Raw genomic sequence first — 18,127 nt, forward strand, 5'->3', positions numbered from 1 at the left:
CACTTCGCTATCAGTTTGTCTTTCCATGCATCTCTTTTCTCAATGATGTTGTGTTGGGCAGTGAATTAGTTCAGAATGAGAGCTATAGAGGAACAATAGTAGCGTAAAGACCCCAACTGCATGCTCCTCATTCCTCCCTGTCCCACTTTCACGTGACCCATCTCAGCCAATCGAAAACTCAATCTGATCCAATGTTTCATCGCACTGCTTTATACCACTATAGTTCTATTCTCTATAATTACTGTGGTGGACAATGGGAATCTTTGAAGAGTTGCTGTATGTGAGAAAGAGTGATTGAAAAAGAAAGAGAGAGAGAGGGAAGAAGTGAGAGTGGTTAAAGGAGGGTGTGATACTGTGGGTAGGGGGCATTCAGATTTTCCCACAGATTTGATGGCATTCCCAAAGAACTGATCATTTTTCAAGATGACTTGCTTTTTAGTTCAAGGCTAGAAGGGGTCTACAAAGCTCACTTTTTGTGTAAAGTTCATCCGCAGAACTCACCAGGTTAACAAAGTCCTGGTAGCAGATCTTGCCGTCTGCATTTCCATCAGCCAGGGCGAGAAGAACCTCCAGCTTGTGAGGGTCCAGTTCTGATCCATGAGCTACAAGCAGGTCTCGAAACCGCTCAGTGCTGATGAAGCCTGAATTCTCTGGATCATACTAAACATATCAGAAAACATTCAATTAGAATGCATAAATCACTATGGAACTTTTCAAGAGCAAAGAATGTGGACGCATGTAAAATGGAACAGATAATGACTGGGTTTCCCGAAGCACTATAAGTAGTACTTAATCTCTAAGGCGCGTTTCCCAAAAGCATCATTGTCTAAGTAGTTTGTAAAAATGTTTGTAAATTAACGAGAGCTTTGAAACGCTCTTAAGTCCATTAAGTGCAACTTAAACATATCTTTCTGGAATCTTTCACAGTTTATAAAAGACAATTAGACATTTAATAAATTGTATTAATAGATTTTGATCATTGGAAAGCCATTGTAAACTATTTCAGAGGATAAAAAAATCACTATGAAATCAATAGGCAGTCTCTGCAGTCTGCGCATGCCACGTGATAGGTCTAAATTACAAGACAAGTAATACAGTATAACTTATATTAGCCTTCTTTGATAAGCATAATTGTAATGGCAATAGAAGGACAATATGTCTTATTAAACAGATTATTTAAGAAGACATGAGTAATGTAATGTGACCATGCAGTTTAAAACTTAAAGAAATATGCCTAATAAATAATTAAAATTTGGTTAGAGGAGATTAGAGTAAGAGTGTGCAATGAGAGATTCCCTCTCTCTCTTCCTCCTTGTCTTCTTTCTTCCTCCAATGGCTGGTTCAAATTGGCTCGTCTATAGTCTTTTTACAAGGCAGTAACAAATTGCATGATGCATACTGGCAGTAAGGCTACAAGTATAAGGTGGCTTGAACTCTAACCAGATGATCTATTCATATTTAGACAGGTCTATGAGTAGTTCAGTACTGATGTCTGTCATTTTAATCCTGTTCTGTGTGCATTTGTTCAGTTTCCGGCCAAAAAACTTTAGGTTATGTGAGAGTCGCTTATGATTAACATTGCGTACATTCACATTACAAGCATTTATTGTGTCACTTTCATTAATCTCTATGATTGAGCATCAATACATCTGAAACTCCGTCTTATTAAAGCCATAATTATTTCTATAATTAAATTCTGTAATAGTAAATCAATTTCAGCGCCTCAACAAGGTTACAAACAACTTCCATGTTTGTCAGTATTTCCACATTATTTTCATGTTGAGAAGGCAAACTCTGGACATATTTACCAAAGTGATCAGCACCTTTGGACTGGATAGCTCCCTTAACGAAACACTTTAAAGTTCTACTTTATAACGAGTGATCTACGTGCTGGTTTGGGAAACAGGCATTCCACCATAAAATAACAAGCAATGTTCGATAAAATGATCGTAAAAGTTGCTTATGTTATCGGGAAACCAAGCCAACTGCAATAAAAATGCATTCTAATTTTGAGACTGAACAGTTCAACAACATAATGCATAATATGTTCATGGACTTTAGGTTAAAATATGTATGAGTATACAGGGGAAAAATACTGTATATCTTAGGTTCTGTAATTGGTCACCATTTCTTTAAGTGTGTTAATCACAAATGTAAAATGTAAGGCTTTTCACCTTTTAAATGGCAAATGTAAAATTTAAACAAATGTTAAATTGCCCTTTGGTGTGACATTTTAAAGTACAAATTTGGTATGTATGTATGCATTATAATTATAAAAGAATTAGCTAAATGCTGTTTAAAATAGTTTTTTTATATGGAGTATAGCAACTACCTTTACAAATATAAGTTCCATCTTTCTTCAACTGAAATGGAATAGTAAAAAACCTTCATTAACTACAATAACAAACCAGTATAATTAAGTTGTTCATCTATAATCAGAGCAATGGTAGGGTTTACTTTGTATACACGCATATTTGTGTTTAGATACTTAAAAAGAAAAAGAAAAAGAAAAAGGGGCAGTTTAATGATAGATAACTGGATTATCTTGCAAGAGGGTTTAACATCATGTTCCGAGACACTGAGTAAAAGTTCAAGGAGCCCATCTTGTTTCAGTAATTAGTGTCAATGTGTTACTAGTGTTAAACACTGCAGGCTTTCAACTGATCGTTCACTGATTGTTAGGGCAGCTAATGTTATCAGGTCACAGAGCAGCAAGCTGAACAATCAGAGTCTGAGTGGCAAAAGACAGTTTTTCTTCCTGAAAGCCTTTTATTGCACATTATGCAAACACACATGCTTAAATGCATATGCACCCACCCACCCACACACACACACACACACACACACACACACACACACACACACAAACTTGTTTTTGTATCATTGTGGGGACTCTCCATAGACTTCCATGCATTTTTTAGATTTTATACAGATCTAACAATAATTTTTATCCCCTAACCCTAACCTTACCCCTAAACCTTACTCTCACAGAAACCTTTTTGCATTTTTACATTTACAAAAAAAACATTGTTTAGTATGTTTACTTAGCCACTTCCCTCGTGGGGACCGCTGTGTAGGTAATCTCAGGTTTTACTATCCTTGTGGGGACATTTGGTCCCCACAATGTAGCAGAAAGATGTACATGTACACACACAGTTTCTTCAAAACGTAAAACATTTTGCATTTAATATTTGTTATGCTCAAGGGCTAACAAAAAAAGTACAAGGTAGTACCTTGTATTGTCTGAAGTACCTTGGAGTACCATGTAAATACCTGAAAAAATATACATGAATATGGTAATTACACAGTACCATGGCACATATCAAAGTATCATGGTATTACCATCTGATACCATCACTGTACCATAGTACCATCACAGTACTTTTTGTTTGTTTGTTTTTTTAATAAGAGTAATTAAAATATATTTAGCTAAATAAGGCTACAGCTGAACACCATCAATGGATGAAATAATCCAAAATATAAACCTGATCAAACCCACAGAAAAAAACTTTATTTCGCACTGTACGAGTAGCTGTGTTAACGCAGCTCTTTCACAGGCATGATGAAATGTCACTTGAGGTGATTCCACAAGAGTACTTTGTTCTAAAGACACTTGCATACAGAAATCATCAAATGATTGCAACAAGCTGTTTTGTTCACTCATCAGTTGTTTTTTTCCATTTTCATGCAAATGGACTAAAATGTACAGAACAAATCAACAGTTCATGCTTTTACGCAATTAATTATAGCACAATTACAGACAGTACAACCTGAAGATAACATGAGAAATAACTTATCCACCCTCTGTAAAACACTCCACAAAAGCAGGTTCCCAGTGTCATCCAGACAAACAAAGCATCCACCCACCTTCTCCAGAAGGACCTCTGCTAACTTCTGCCTGGCGTTAATTTTGTCCCCACAAGTTTTCATGCCGTGGTCTGTCCCTGTTCCCACGCTGTCCCCGAAGAGGTAGAAAGTGATAAACTAGAGACAGGGACTGATGTCTGCGCATTAGTGATTTACAGTTGAATGCAGACCCCCATCCCAGAAAACACACGCAAACAAACACACACCACAAACTCCACCCTCAACCACTTAACCTACATTCATTGTACAAATAGCAAACACTGTCCATTGTATATAAGGACACATAATATTCTTGATTTCATATCTCCATGAATTTGTAGTAATCATCCTAACAGACTAAGATGAGAGAATCCATCTCTAATAAAGTGGTTTCAATGGCCTAGTTTATTCTCTATTCTCTCTCTCTCTCTCTCTCTCCCTCTCTCTGAGCCTTCAGTCCTGCACCCACCCACCCACACACAAACTTAACTGATGGATCTCACAAAATAACTTTAAGTGAGCTAAGTTTTTTCATAAAATATCATTTTATTTCTTAATCATGATACAGGATAGTGCTCTTATTAAGCTGTTGTACAGCACATTGTGTTGCCATACAACACCAACCACAACACCCTGGTAATTTAATCCCACATTAACCCTGCTTTGAAGACAGGGGCTGATCTTTCATTCCCAGAGCCGAGAAAAGGGGTGGTGTGTGTGTGTGTTTGTGAAACCCTGGTATACCAGGCCTAATTTTCATAAAACCGCATATTAAACAGTCTTCTTTATCCAAGAGAGAATAGAGTTCCCCAACTGCCACTGTGTGTGTATGTGTGTTTGCAAGGGGAGGAAAAAGAGATTAGTGCATTTCCATATTATAATAACAATTGGTGACATTTTTGATTCATGAGAAGCACATTTGACTCCAAAAAACCCTAAAATAAACTCAAACATGCCATTAGTTGTTGGTCATGCTGAATGGATGGGATCAAATTAATTTTTTATGATTTCACACATACACATCCTACACTGTTAATACAAGATCAGCTTTGTTGTAGTGTAGCTCTGTAAAATCAGTTTAGCCGAACTGAAGTTCAGTCATCTTATCTGGCATATAACTCTCTATCTGCAGGATATTGTCAGTCTAATGACTGAACAGGAATCACTGACATTTGACTCTGAACTTACATGACTAATAACAAGCTACTACATCACACAGTACACACATTCTTTTACCAATATACAATATCAGAAGAGTGAGCATCTAAACAGGTAATTTCAAGCATCACTGAGTGTAGTCTAGACCACGGACATTTCAATTTCAGCTTAACACAGTAGGCTATTGTTTTTCTACCCATGGTCCAACAGAGAAAGCCAGACCAATCCGAGAGGCCAACAAAGCCCAAGAAACGTGCCTAGGAGCGACACCCACTCCAATGATGCACTGTGAATGACGTTAACGACCCTTGAACTACTTACTTATTTATACATATCGGAATATTTTGCAATAAACTTAAATACAGCCACAACATTAAAACCATCTGCCTAATATTGTGTAGCTCTTCCTCGTGCCACCAAAACAGCGCCAACCTGTTTCTCAATATAGCATTCTGAGATGCTATTCTTCTCACCACAATTGTACAGAGCTGTTATCAGAGTTACCGTAGACTTTGTCAGTTGAACCAGTCTGGCCATTCTCTGTTGACTTCTCTTATCAACAAGGCATTTCTGTCCACAGAACTGCTGCTCACTGAATGTTTTTTTGTTTTTGGCACCATTCGGAGTAAATTCTAGAGACTGTTGTGCGTGGAAATCCCAGGAGATCAGCAGTTACAGAAATACTTAAACCAGCCCATCTGGCACCAACAATCATGCCACAGTCCAAATCACTGAGATCAAATTTTTTCCCATTCTGATGGTTGATGTGAACATTCACTGAAGCTCCTGACCCGTATCTGAATGATTTTATACACTGCACTGCTGCCACATGATTGGCTGATTAGACAATCACATGGATGATTGTTGGTGCCAGACAGGCTGGTTTGAGTATTTCTGTAACTGCTGATCTCCTGGGATTTTCACACACAACAATCTCTAGAATATACTCCGAATGGTGCCAAAAACAAAAAACATCCAGTGAGCGGCATTTCTGCGGAAGGGAACGCCTTGTTCATGAGAGAGGTCAACAGAGATTGGCCAGACTTGTTTGAACTGACAAGTCTATGGTAACTCAAATAACCACCCTGTACAATTGTGGTGAGAAGAATATCATCTCGGAATGCTATTCTGAGATGCGGGTTGGCACTGTTTTGGCGGCACGAGGAAGGGCTACACAATACTAGGCAGATGGTTTTAATGTTGTGGCTGATCGGTGTATAAACATATTGTTTCTATACTTATAATCAGCAACCTTAAATCAATAGTTTTATCCTCCTTAGTCCCAAGCGTGACTTCTGTGTATTTTTCATTTCCCTTTTTGATTTGTAACTAGTAGCACCTAATAAACATACAAAATAAACAAATAAATAAATAAATAGAGCAAATAGTTTTCCTAAAAAAATTGTGTCCTCTTGTGGGGACAGTGGGACTAAGTGGTCAAATTTTAGCTAATACCAAGCTAGAGAGAGTCAGATTTTATTTATCAAATTGTTTATTATGTTTCCAGAAGTGTTGGAGTGTTACTCATATTTTTGAGATGTTACAGGTATTACAGCTGATTTTCTGTAAAGCTGCTTTGAAACAATGTGTATTGGGTAAAGCACCAAAAAAAAAAAAAAAAAACAACTATACAAAATTATTTTATTTTTTTTACTTGATTTGATTTTTATGTTACAATGTTTTTTTCTACTTTGCAACAAAATCACAATGTTCTCTCTTTGCAGTGTCAAACAAACAAATGATAGCCAGTGCTGAAGAATTTTACCAATCAGAAATTAGCATAATTAATTTTGATTCAAAGTAATGGTCAGCATCATCCAGTCACAGCCAACCATGTTAAAATAAAATTAAGCATAATAAATTCTGAATCTAAGTACTGATTACCAACCATGTTGAGTTGTCCAAACATCATCTGCAGCCTGAAACTGAACTTTTGGTCGGACGTTTGGAGTATATGCATTTGCATAGGAATGCTATAGGATGCTCCCTTGCTCCCTATTTAGTAAGTGACTTAACCTCCAGTGCGCTGTCAGTCTGCAAAGGTCACAGAACAGTTTGAAATGCACCTTATTTTCATCTTAACGCCATAAAAAGCCTCTGTTCAGCTTTTGGATAAACCCATTGATTCTCAATGTGATAATGTACAGTGGATATAGGATTTCTTAGGGAGAAATAGCCTATAGTCCACGTCAGTTGTCATTGTGTTAAACAGCTAGCCGTTTTCTGATAAGTCACTCAAATTTTCAAAGTGGCATCTCGGATGAAACTAGAGACTTGAATATTTTGACTCAAACAGGTTTAAATGTATAAATTTAAAAAAGGTTTCTTCCCAGATTAAGCTTTGTTGGCGTTTCTCCTAAAGACAATCTTGGCTGAGATCGGCGCAATGTTGTTTTGTCACATGACTCAGTGCGTCAAAAGTTGAACCATTTACTGACAGCCCAGAGTGTCCTGAACTGAGATCAGCCAGTTCAAATTAAATGAAATTATGCATTGCGTATAGCGAAGACAAAAAACACAGTCTACGCAGAAGGAAACAGGGTCGTACAAGGTTATATATTCCCATGGTTTTTTATCAATTACATCAAGCCTCAAAACAAAATTTGTGATGTTTTGATTCACCTCGGTGCTGGTTGGTTTGGTTCATGATTTACATCTCTTTTATGGAGGATTTTATGAAAACCCTATGCTAAAAATGTATGGGAAAAATACTTCTGGAACCCAGACATCTGAAAAAGTGGGCAGACACTGTTGCACTCTATAAGGGGGTACTGCAGGAGCTGTAGAGGTGTCCCGTGAAAAAAGAGGTGGGGTGTAAACAGCACCTTTTGTGCATTTTCACAGAACACTACACATGACGTGACTAGAAATCCCCCCTCAGCTCAGTGGCATTGGAAACCTCTGCTACAAGACATACTGTTCAGTCTTTAATGACTAAACCAGAGGCTGTTGTCTGTACAATTAATGATGCGAAACGATGCCACTGAAACAGGGTCATGAAAGTCAGCAGGTGTGAGTTACAGCCTCTGTACTGCATTCAGACAAGGTACCCAACTGACAAGCATGAATTACAGTAAAAGCAGCTAATTAAAAACTACTGCCAGGAAGGTTCTCAAAGACAGCACTCACAAAGAAGTTAAGAGCAGTAAAACTGATCCCAGTTCATAATATTATGTTATTCACAGTGACTATTAAAAGAAATGTGAAAACAGAACCCTATCTAGGGTGTGTGAACAAGCACAATTTTTCACTTCTTGCGAGCATAATAATTTCATGGCTGATCTTTTTAGTACTGAAAACATAATTCAAAAGTACAAAGCAACTGCATGGGGAAACAACTCAAGAAAGAGACTACTTTAATTAGCACTTCAAATAAACAGTCTCATCATACATTATGCCAAAATTAAATGATCCACTTTTCTTGGGGTGCTCACTTCTACTGAGTCTCTGCATGGCCTCCATGGCTTCTCTTGTCTTTGCTATTGCCTTCCTAAACAACAGCTGTGTTATGAGACAAATGCAATATTGCCCAGCCCTCCAGCTAAGAGCCAACAGGGGCTGAGCTGCATGGGGACCATGAAACCCTCAAACACTAAACTGTTTTCCTTTCCTTGTTGTCCTCTAAAGAGTGTCTTTGATTTTTTATGCCCACTTTGTCAATTAGTTGACTTGTCTGTTTGACATATCAATAAAAATGTATCTAGGTACTATATGTTGTCATTCTACAGCAGGGCTGTTCAACTTCCTTCATGCAGGGGCCCACATTGTTTTTCAGTATTCATCTTAGCTAGCACTTTCATTGCAAATAACATTTTACTTAAAAAACAAAACAAAGAGGAGGGCGTGGCCAGGCATTGAGGATGCACACCTGGCGATGAACTGTCCTAATCAGCCGGGAGGGGGATAAAGACGAGCCGCGTGTGTCTCTCTCTCTTGAACTGGCGCCTCCAGCTCGTCTTTACCCCCCTCCCGGCTGATTAGGACAATTCAGTGCTGGGCGTGCATCCTCACGGCCCGGCCACGCCCTCCTCTATGTCACATGTGCATTTATTCATATTAAAATAGTCACAGTGTATACAGTATATTGAATTATAATTTTCTGGCCATACATTCCTTCATACGATCTGGCTGAAAAACAAACATGACTCTTAACTAACAAATTTTTTTTGAAAAAACAAAACAAAAAACAAAACATAATATCATTTTAACACTTTAGGGCTATTGTTTACAAATTATGACAACTGAGGAGAAACATTTAGATCTCTCACATTATCAATCCACATAAATAAATGCCATGTTTACTTAAGAATGTATTTAAATTTTTTTTTTTTTTTTTTTTTAAAGAGATAAAATTTATATTCTTCCATTTTCTTTATAAAGTATCATCCTATTTAGTGAGGAAAAAAACGGTCCTGTAAATATTGGGAATTTGCACACAATAGCCAGTGCAGGAGCCAGATTTTTGTGCAGATAATCATTGGCAAAAGAAGAACAAATTGAGTTGATGCTGTTTGTGATTGAGAGGGCTGACTCGTAGCTGTATAGAACGTCTCCGGTTACGCATGTAACCTCAGTTCCCAGAGATGAAGGGAACGAGACATTGTGGTGAAACGCTTTTGGGGAATTCCTTCTCCGACGACCTAGTTGAAGCCCTTGTATCATAATGCCAATCTTATGACTGGCAATGGTGTTTGAGCCCCACCCTTTTAGGCGCACATTTATCCTATATAAGCAGGCGCTCAATCACCATTTCTTCTGAATTTTCTGACTGAAGGACAAGAACGCACTGCTCGTACCTCGAAACTCTGAAGTAGTAGTGTGGCTAAGTTTTGTAATGTCTCGTTCCCTTTATCTCAGGGAACCGAGGTTACATTGCGGTGAAATGCTTTTGGGAAATGGAGTCCCATCACGCCGGTGTAAACACTTAGAAGAATATATATACAGTGGTGTGAAAAAGTGTTTGCCCCCTTCCTGATTTCTTATTTTTTTGCATGTTTGTCACACTTAAATGTTTCAGATCATCAAACAAGTTTAAATATTAGTCAAAGATAACACAAGTAAACACAAAATGCAGTTTTTAAATGAAGGTAGTTATTATTAAGGGAAAACAAAATCCAAACCTACATGGCCCTGTGTGAAAAAGTGATTGCCCCCTAAATCTTATAACTGGTTGGGCCACCCTTAGCAGCAACAACTGCAATCAAGCGTTTGCGATAACTTGCAATGAGTCTTTTACAGCGCTGTGGAGGAATTTTGGCCCACTCATCTTTGCATAATTGTTGTAATTCAGCCATATTGGAGGGTTTTCGAGCATGAACTGCCTTTTTAAGGTCATGCCACAGCATCTCAATAGGATTCAGGTCAGGACTTTGACTAGGCCACTCCAAAGTCTTCATTTTGTTTTTCTTCAGCCATTCAGAGGTGGACTTGCTGGTGTGTTTTGGATCATTGTCTTGCTGCAGAACCCAAGTTCGCTTCAGCTTGAGGTCACGAACAGATGGCCGGACATTCTCCTTCAGGATTGTGTGGTAGACAGCAGAATTCATGGTTCCATTTATCACAGCAAGTCTTCCAGGTCCTGAAGCAGCAAAACAGCCCCAGACCATCACACTACCACCACCATATTTTACTGTTGGTATGATGTTCTTTTTCTGAAATGCGGTGTTACTTTTACGCCAGATGTAAGGGGACACACACCTTCCAAAAAGTTCAACTTTTGTCTCGTCAGTCCACAGAGTATTTTCCCAAAAGTCTTGGGGATCATCAAGATGTTTTCTGGCAAAAATGAGATGAGCCTTAATGTTCTTTTTGCTCAGCAGTGGTTTTCGTCTTGGAACTCTGCCATGCAGGTCATTTTTGCCCAGTCTCTTTCTTATGATGGAGTCATGAACACTGACCTTAACTGAGGCGAGTGAGGCCTGCAGTTCTTTGGATGTTGTTGTGGGGTCTTTTGTGACCTCTTGGATGAGTCGTTGCTGCGCTCTTGGGGTAATTTTGGTCGGCCGGCCACTCCTGGGAAGGTTTACCACTGTTCCATGTTTTCGCCATTTGTGGATAATGGCTCTCACTGTGGTTCTCTGGAGTCCCAAAGCTTTAGAAATGGCTTAATAACCTTTTCCAGACTGATAGATCTCAATTACTTTCTTTCTCATTTGTTCCTGAATTTCTTTGGATCTCGGCATGATGCCTAGCTTTTGAAGATATTTTGGTCTACTTCACTTTATCAGGCAGGTCCTATTTAAGTGATTTCTTGATTGAGAACAGGTGTGGCAGTAATCAGGCCTGGGTGTGGCTAGAGAAATTAAACTCAGGTGTGATAAACCACAGTTAAGTTATGTTTTAACAGGTGGGGCAAACACTTTTTCACACAGGGCCATGTAGGTTTGGATTTTGTTTTCCCTTAATAATAACAACCTTCATTTAAAAACTGCATTTTGTGTTTACTTGTGTTATCTCTGACTAATATTTAAACTTGTTTGATGATATGAAACATTTAAGTGTGACAAACTTGCAAAAAAATAAGAAATCAGGAAGGGGGCAAACACTTTTTCACACCACTGTATATGGTCACAGGCCCATCGGGCGGTGACTTATTATAACGTCTTCAAGTGTGTATGAAAATGAATAACCCCATATGGTGAAAACCAGACAGGAAATTAATCTTAATCTGAGGATCTATATGAGTCATATAATACACACAGTATAATTTAACCCCTTCATAACCAGAGGTAGGGAGGGAGGTTTTATTCTTATTGGAAGTGCTTGTGACTTCTAGTGGGAGTAAATTGGATAGCAGCCTACACAGGTGGTTGTGTAAAGTTATAACAGGTAGCCCACCCATAATAAGGAGCTCGGGCTCACCCGCTGGGTGCTGGAATAGTATGCTCTCTAGACAGAGAGTACTCGCAAAGTGATGGACACCACGTCTAGGTTATAAAACCTCACTAATGTGTTCTGCAAAGACCATCCTGCTGCAAAGCATATATCCTGTAGAGATACGCCATGCCTCTAGTTGAATGCACTTTTACGCAAATAGGGTATCTCACGCCCTGTGATTCATAAGCGAGGGTGATCGCATCAACGATCCAGTAAGAGAGCCTTTGCTTGGAAATGGACATGCATTTTGTGCATTCTCCATAACAAACGAAGGGCTGATCTGACAGTCTAAACCAGCGGGTGCATTCCACATACGTGTGCAATGCCCGCACAGGGCATAATAAATGTGCTAACTGCTCCTCATCCGAATTAGACGGTGGGGAAGAGAAAGCTTGTAGGTGGACTATCTGAGCCCTAAAGAGCGTGGAAAGCACCTTAGGCGCATAGCCTTTTCTGGGTTTGAAGGTGGCTTTTGAAAGCCCCGGTCCGAATTCCAGACATGAACTATAAACCGACAGTGCCTGTATATCAGCGACTCCTTTGACTGAGGCCAGAGTCAACAGTAGTACAGTCTTTAGAGAGAGCACAAGCAACTCAACGGATTTCAATGGGTTGAACGGGGGGCTCGTGAGCGCTCTCAGCACCAGATTTCCCATGTTGGAACTGAAGCAGAGCGAGAGGGGTTCAAGCGCCTCGCTCCCCTAAGGAACTTTATGATCAGATCATGTCTGCCTATAGATGAGCCAGCCTCTGGGGCATGAAATGCAGAGATGGTCGCTACATAAACCTTAAGCGTCTATGGAGTAAGACCTGCATCCAAGCACTCTTGAAGGAATGTAAGGATCTCCATTATGGAGCAATTCACTGGGTCTTTGCTGTGTGAAGAGCACCAATCCGCAAACACACACCATTTTAGTGCAAAGAGGTGTCTCATAGACTGCGCTCTAGGCTGCAAAATGGTGTTCATTACAGACTGAGCCAATTCAGGCTTGTTAGCTCTGCTCCGTTCAGGGGCCATACGTGTAGGTTACACAGCTCTGGTGTTGGGCCTCATGTATTCAAATATAAGACAAAGGCAGGCCTACACACAGTCGTAAAGCTTGACTGAGGCCTACACACACAGTCATAAAATCTTACTGATAACAACCGTGCCAAAATCAAACAAAGGGAGTCCAAAACAGACTACAAATCCCATGAAGCTTTACTCACCTTACACCTATGTGTGAAATTCCAAAGGATCAAACTCTCAACTCCTATTGGATGAGGTGCATGACAATCCGCATCTTCATCCGTTTGCCTGCAGAAGTGAAGAAAGAAGATTTCTCTTCCCTCTTCAACCGAGTCGACGTCGCTGAGTTCTCTGCCAGCCTGCCGAGAATCAGCAGCCGTACCGCCCACCGACAGAGCGAGGAAATGGCCTCCCGTCATCACGGGAGTTAAAGGACGGATGAACACACATTCTACCTGCGTCCTCATGCTATTCAAGTAAGAGGTTTACGTCTGGGCAGAGATAGAATATTATAGTGAGTTACTCTTGTGTATCAAGGTAATGGCTTGTACAGTTTACGGACTGCTGAGACCGCTCATTGCTGCTAATAATACTTAAGGTATTACTGTAATGTACTGTTACAATGAATTAGATTTGCTGTATTGTAGTCCAACCACGTTGGACTGTTGTGTATTTCCGCCATCACGGGTGAGACCGGCACACTGAGTTTATCCATTAAAGAACCAAAGACCGCAGGATGGTTTACGAGCCTTTCACCGCGTCTGTGAGTGATAAACTAACAGCTGCTTTCTTTCCCACGATCGCAAAACCGGCTTCGGTGCCGCCACTTTATTCTCTCTCTCTCATACTAACCATACACACACATGACCCCTCACAAACATACCGCACACATTTGGCTAGTAGATAACTTAGTGATAAAGCTCAGCTTTGTCCCTAAGTTATTGTACAAGCAGAGACACACTGTAAACGGGCAGATGCCATTAACCAGCTTCTCTCCGCCCACATGCACAGCCATATTCTCTGGCCGGAAACCTCGCGTGACATACTCTCCACAAGAGTCATGTCCGCCATTTTGTGCACATCACTCCTTACACACACACACCCACACACACACATTCACACACACACATACCTTCCTCTCATGTGTTATAGATTTATTTTGGTTACCATATCTAATCATGTCACTGTTTAGTTTGTAGTTGTATGTCGGAAGTATATTGACTGCATTGTATTGATTACACTATGTAACACAATTTTGTTCCTGGGTAGTAAGTGTTATTTCCTAATTGCTTATGCCTCAAAAGTATAGAAAATGGCTATTATTCCCCACAAACTTTGCTTTTGTGACCAGGACAGTGATATTTTGAAATTTACCTATTTCCAATGAGAAAACAGGTGAATTTGTGTCTTTTTGTTCACATAAAGTCAGAAAAAAACAACATATGAATCCAAAATCCTTCTCTATCTGTGGTCTGACGAAGACACTGGCTTTGACCTTTGCCTCAGACAGCTTAGGGAAGAAGTCTTGAAGGTACTTGAAGGCTGCCGACTCCTTATCTAGAGCTCTGACAGATTGTTTCATAAGGCCCAATTTGATGTGCAGTGGTGGCATCAGCACCTTCCGGGGGTCCACCAGTGCCTCCTGCTTGCCGTTGTTCCTTCTCACAGAGAACTTGGTCCGCTGTGGCCAGTCCCACCTGTGGTAGTGCACCTTGGTGTCCCTGCTGTCCCAAAGGCAAAGATAGCAGGGAAACTTGGTAAAACCACCTTGGAGACCTCCCAGCCATACTCATCATACTTCAAGGCATCCAGCAAGGTCTTGATGCTGTTGTAATCCTCTTTGAGTTGCACTGAGTGAGCCAGGGGAAGAGACGAGTACTTGTTTCCATTATGGACCAGCACAGCTTTGAATATTACTTCAGTATAAATACATGTTAATTTGGATTCATATGTTGTTTTTTTCTGACTTTATGTGAACGAAAACACAAATTCACCCGTTTTCTCATTGGAAATAGATACATTTCAAAATATCACTGTCCTGGTCACAAAAGCAAAGTTTGTGGGGAATAATAGCCATTTTCTATACTTTTGAGGCATAAGCACTTAGGAAATAACACTTACTACCCAAGAAAAAAAAACAAGAAAAAAAAACATTTGTTACATAGTGTTATTAGTTGATATTACTGCATCAATAAACTTTGTTATATTTCAAAGAGAAGTGTTTTGGTTTGTTTTGCATACACCTGTGTCAAGGGCTGGCAGGGGATGTCAGTGCTCGGATTCAAGCCTTCATTGTTTCCTTTTGAATGTCAATGTTCTCCAGACGTTGACTTTCCTAAGAGAACAATCCTATACTGAGACTGTTATACTGTTTGGTTATTAGTCCCTGATTTCAGGGTGGTGCCCCGGCGATATTAATCCTTATTAATATTCTACTGATTTTGATAATTGACAATTATCTTCGATGATTGTTGAATTTGAAGGATCAATAAGCTAGTGTTCATTCTAATCAATGTTCCATTGATTTTAATAATTAATGATTATCTTTGATAATAATTAATATTCTATAGAACTTGATAATTGATGGTTATCTTTGATTATTGTTGATTTAAAGGATAAAAAAGCTAACATTGATTCTAATCAATGTTTATTGATTTTAATAATTAATAATTATCTTTGATAATTATTAATTATTGATAATAACCAAACCCGCTCCTGAACGTAGCGCACAACACCGGCTGGGGATGCCAAATCGTGCCCTGCACTTTAGAGAGCAGATCCTTGCTCAGCGGTATTTCCCATGGAGGGTCGTCTAATATCTCTATTTCAGGAAACCATGGCTGATTGGGCCATTTTGGCGAAACCAACAGAACCGTTTCCATGTCCGTTCGGACTTTCTGATGACAGAGTGAAGCAGACATACCGGGGAAATGCATATTTGCATTTCATTGGCCACTTGTGGGCCAAGGCATCCACCCCCAAAAATTACTTTTTTCAAATAGTGATGGTGCTGTTTTTTACATCAGTAATGTCCTGATTATACTTTGTGATCAGTTGAATGCCACTTTGGTGAATTAAAGTACCAATTTCCCTCTGAAACAGCAAAATCTGTACACTATTCCAAACTTTTGTCCGCCAGTGTACATCTTTGAGGAGCTTGGTCTGAAAGACTCGAAGCACTGCTATGCTATGGAGCATCGAGCCAGCCTGACCCACCACTGTATAAGCTCTTCCAGCCAATGTGGACGTCAGTCAGCATGGCTTGGAAGGGTGTGCAGTGCGGGATTTCCATCCCATAATGGTAGAAGCACAGAGATGAGCTGCAACCACCTCTTCAATAGGGGGAAGCTTAGCAGATCCCTTTTCTTCCACGACGTCCACCTTTGTGAGGACTGCAGCTACTCTGATCTGGATGCAAGACAAATAGGGCGCACGCATCTTCGTGAGCTCATTGTGGATTTCTGGGAAGAACTGTGCAGTTTTTGGGGCCGCGAACTGCTGGCAGCCTGCAGGAACCACTAGTCCATGCAAGACTTTACCAGCTCCTATGGAGGGGACAACTCAAGACCAACCGCCTGTGTGAGGACGCGTAGAAGCTCTCTGTCAGTGGCCTGTGCATGCTTCTCACCTTCGCTGGGGGGAGGGGCTGCAACATCCTCCATGGACCATTCTCCCATGTCTGAAGCTGCAAGGGACACAGCATCATTATTACAATCAGACCCGCTAAATACGACAACACCGTGCTCATCCATAGAGGGCTGGAAGTCGTCACTTGCATACTGCACTTGCGAGGACGCTGCGTGGGAATCCTCCTCGGGTTCTTCTATCTTTACCTCACGGCCCTGCCGTGCTTCCTCATGTGGTCCTTCAAGACTTAATACAGAGGAAGCGGTTGGGAGGGCGCAGGAGGCGGAATCGTCCCTCAGAACGAGGGCGACCCTACAGCTGAGCGTCTTGAGACTCATGTCCTCACAGTGAGGGCAGTCTGTCCCCATGAGAGCTGCTTCGGCGTGGGTGCGGCCCAGGCAGCGAACGCAGCTCTCATGTTGGTCTGACGAAGTGATGTGTCACTCACAGGAACACTTGCGATATGACATCTTTAAAAAGACACGTACACACAAGTGGCTCTTTATATGAGTGTTTTACATCACTTGGATGGAATATTAAAGGGCTCAAACACCATTGACAATCATAAGATTGGCATTATGCCAATCATAAGATTGCTATTATGATACAAGGGCTTCAACTAGGTTGTCGGAGAAGGAATTCCCTAAAAGTGTTCACCGCAATGTCGAGTGAACTGAATTGATAGGGAACCAAATATAATCAGGATAATTGCAGGTTTGGTTTCAAATTATTACTTTTTACGAGCCCTACAGACCCTGAACAGATGAGACACGCCCATTTGACACTTCAAGAATAGTTAATAAAAGCAAACTTTTCAGTGCATTTTTGTTGAACGGTCGTTTTTCAAAATCTATTTTTATTTTGTTGCCTAGGATGTGCATATGTGCTGACAACATTTCTGTTACAGCTGCGGTAATCAGTTTTCCATCTGTAGATTTGACCGCACCCCACACAACTAAGCAATTTATATAAATACATTTGACTGAAAAAGACGCAATCAAATGCTCACCTAAACAGTGCGATCCATATTTAGCAAAGCAGTGTAACGTCATGGATACTTGTGTAACCTCCGTTCCCTGATGGAGGGAACGAGACATTGTGTCGATGTAGTGACACTAGGGGTCACACTTGGGAGCCCAAGACACCTCTGGTCTTTGATAAAAGGCCAGTGAAAATTGGCGAGTGGTATTTGCATGCCACTCCCCCGGACATACGGGTATAAAAGGAGCTGGTATGCAACCACTCATTCAGGTTTTATGCTGAGGAGCAGAGACAAGGTCCGGCCATCTCGAGACAACGTGGCAACGGTAGCATATGTCAACCGCCAAGGCAGTCTGCGCTCTCGTTGTATGTCACAACTCGCCTGCCGACTCCTCCTCTGGAGTCAGCAGCACTTCAAGTCGCTGCGAGCCACTCACATCCCGGGCAACCTCAACACTACAGCGGACGTGCTGTCACGGCAGGTTACCCTCAGGGGAGAGTGGAGACTCCACCCTCAGGTGGTCCAGCTGATTTGGAGTCGATTCGGATGGGCACAGGTGGACCTGTTCTCCTCCCAAGAATCCTCCAACTGCCCGCTCTGGTACGCCCTGACCGAGGCCTCCCTCGGCA

At 40.7% G+C, this 18,127-nt stretch overlaps 1 protein-coding gene across 3 annotated transcripts in view; it reads right to left on the bottom strand.

Moving 5' to 3' along the window:
• Positions 1-18,127, bottom strand: part of LOC127449022 (rhomboid-related protein 3-like) — a 111,783-nt gene that overhangs the window by 63,258 nt on the left and 30,398 nt on the right. For 2 of the 3 annotated variants that reach the window (XM_051712102.1, XM_051712101.1), the window contains one exon: positions 502-660. In XM_051712102.1, coding sequence (XP_051568062.1) covers positions 502-660 — 159 coding nt within the window. Of the gene's footprint in view, positions 1-501; positions 661-3,867; positions 3,999-18,127 lie in introns of those variants that run through there. The other variant, XM_051712103.1, reaches the window with a different exon arrangement.

This window comes from Myxocyprinus asiaticus, chromosome 12, assembly GCF_019703515.2.
Source record: "Myxocyprinus asiaticus isolate MX2 ecotype Aquarium Trade chromosome 12, UBuf_Myxa_2, whole genome shotgun sequence".
In the NCBI taxonomy this organism is placed as follows: domain Eukaryota; kingdom Metazoa; phylum Chordata; class Actinopteri; order Cypriniformes; family Catostomidae; genus Myxocyprinus; species Myxocyprinus asiaticus.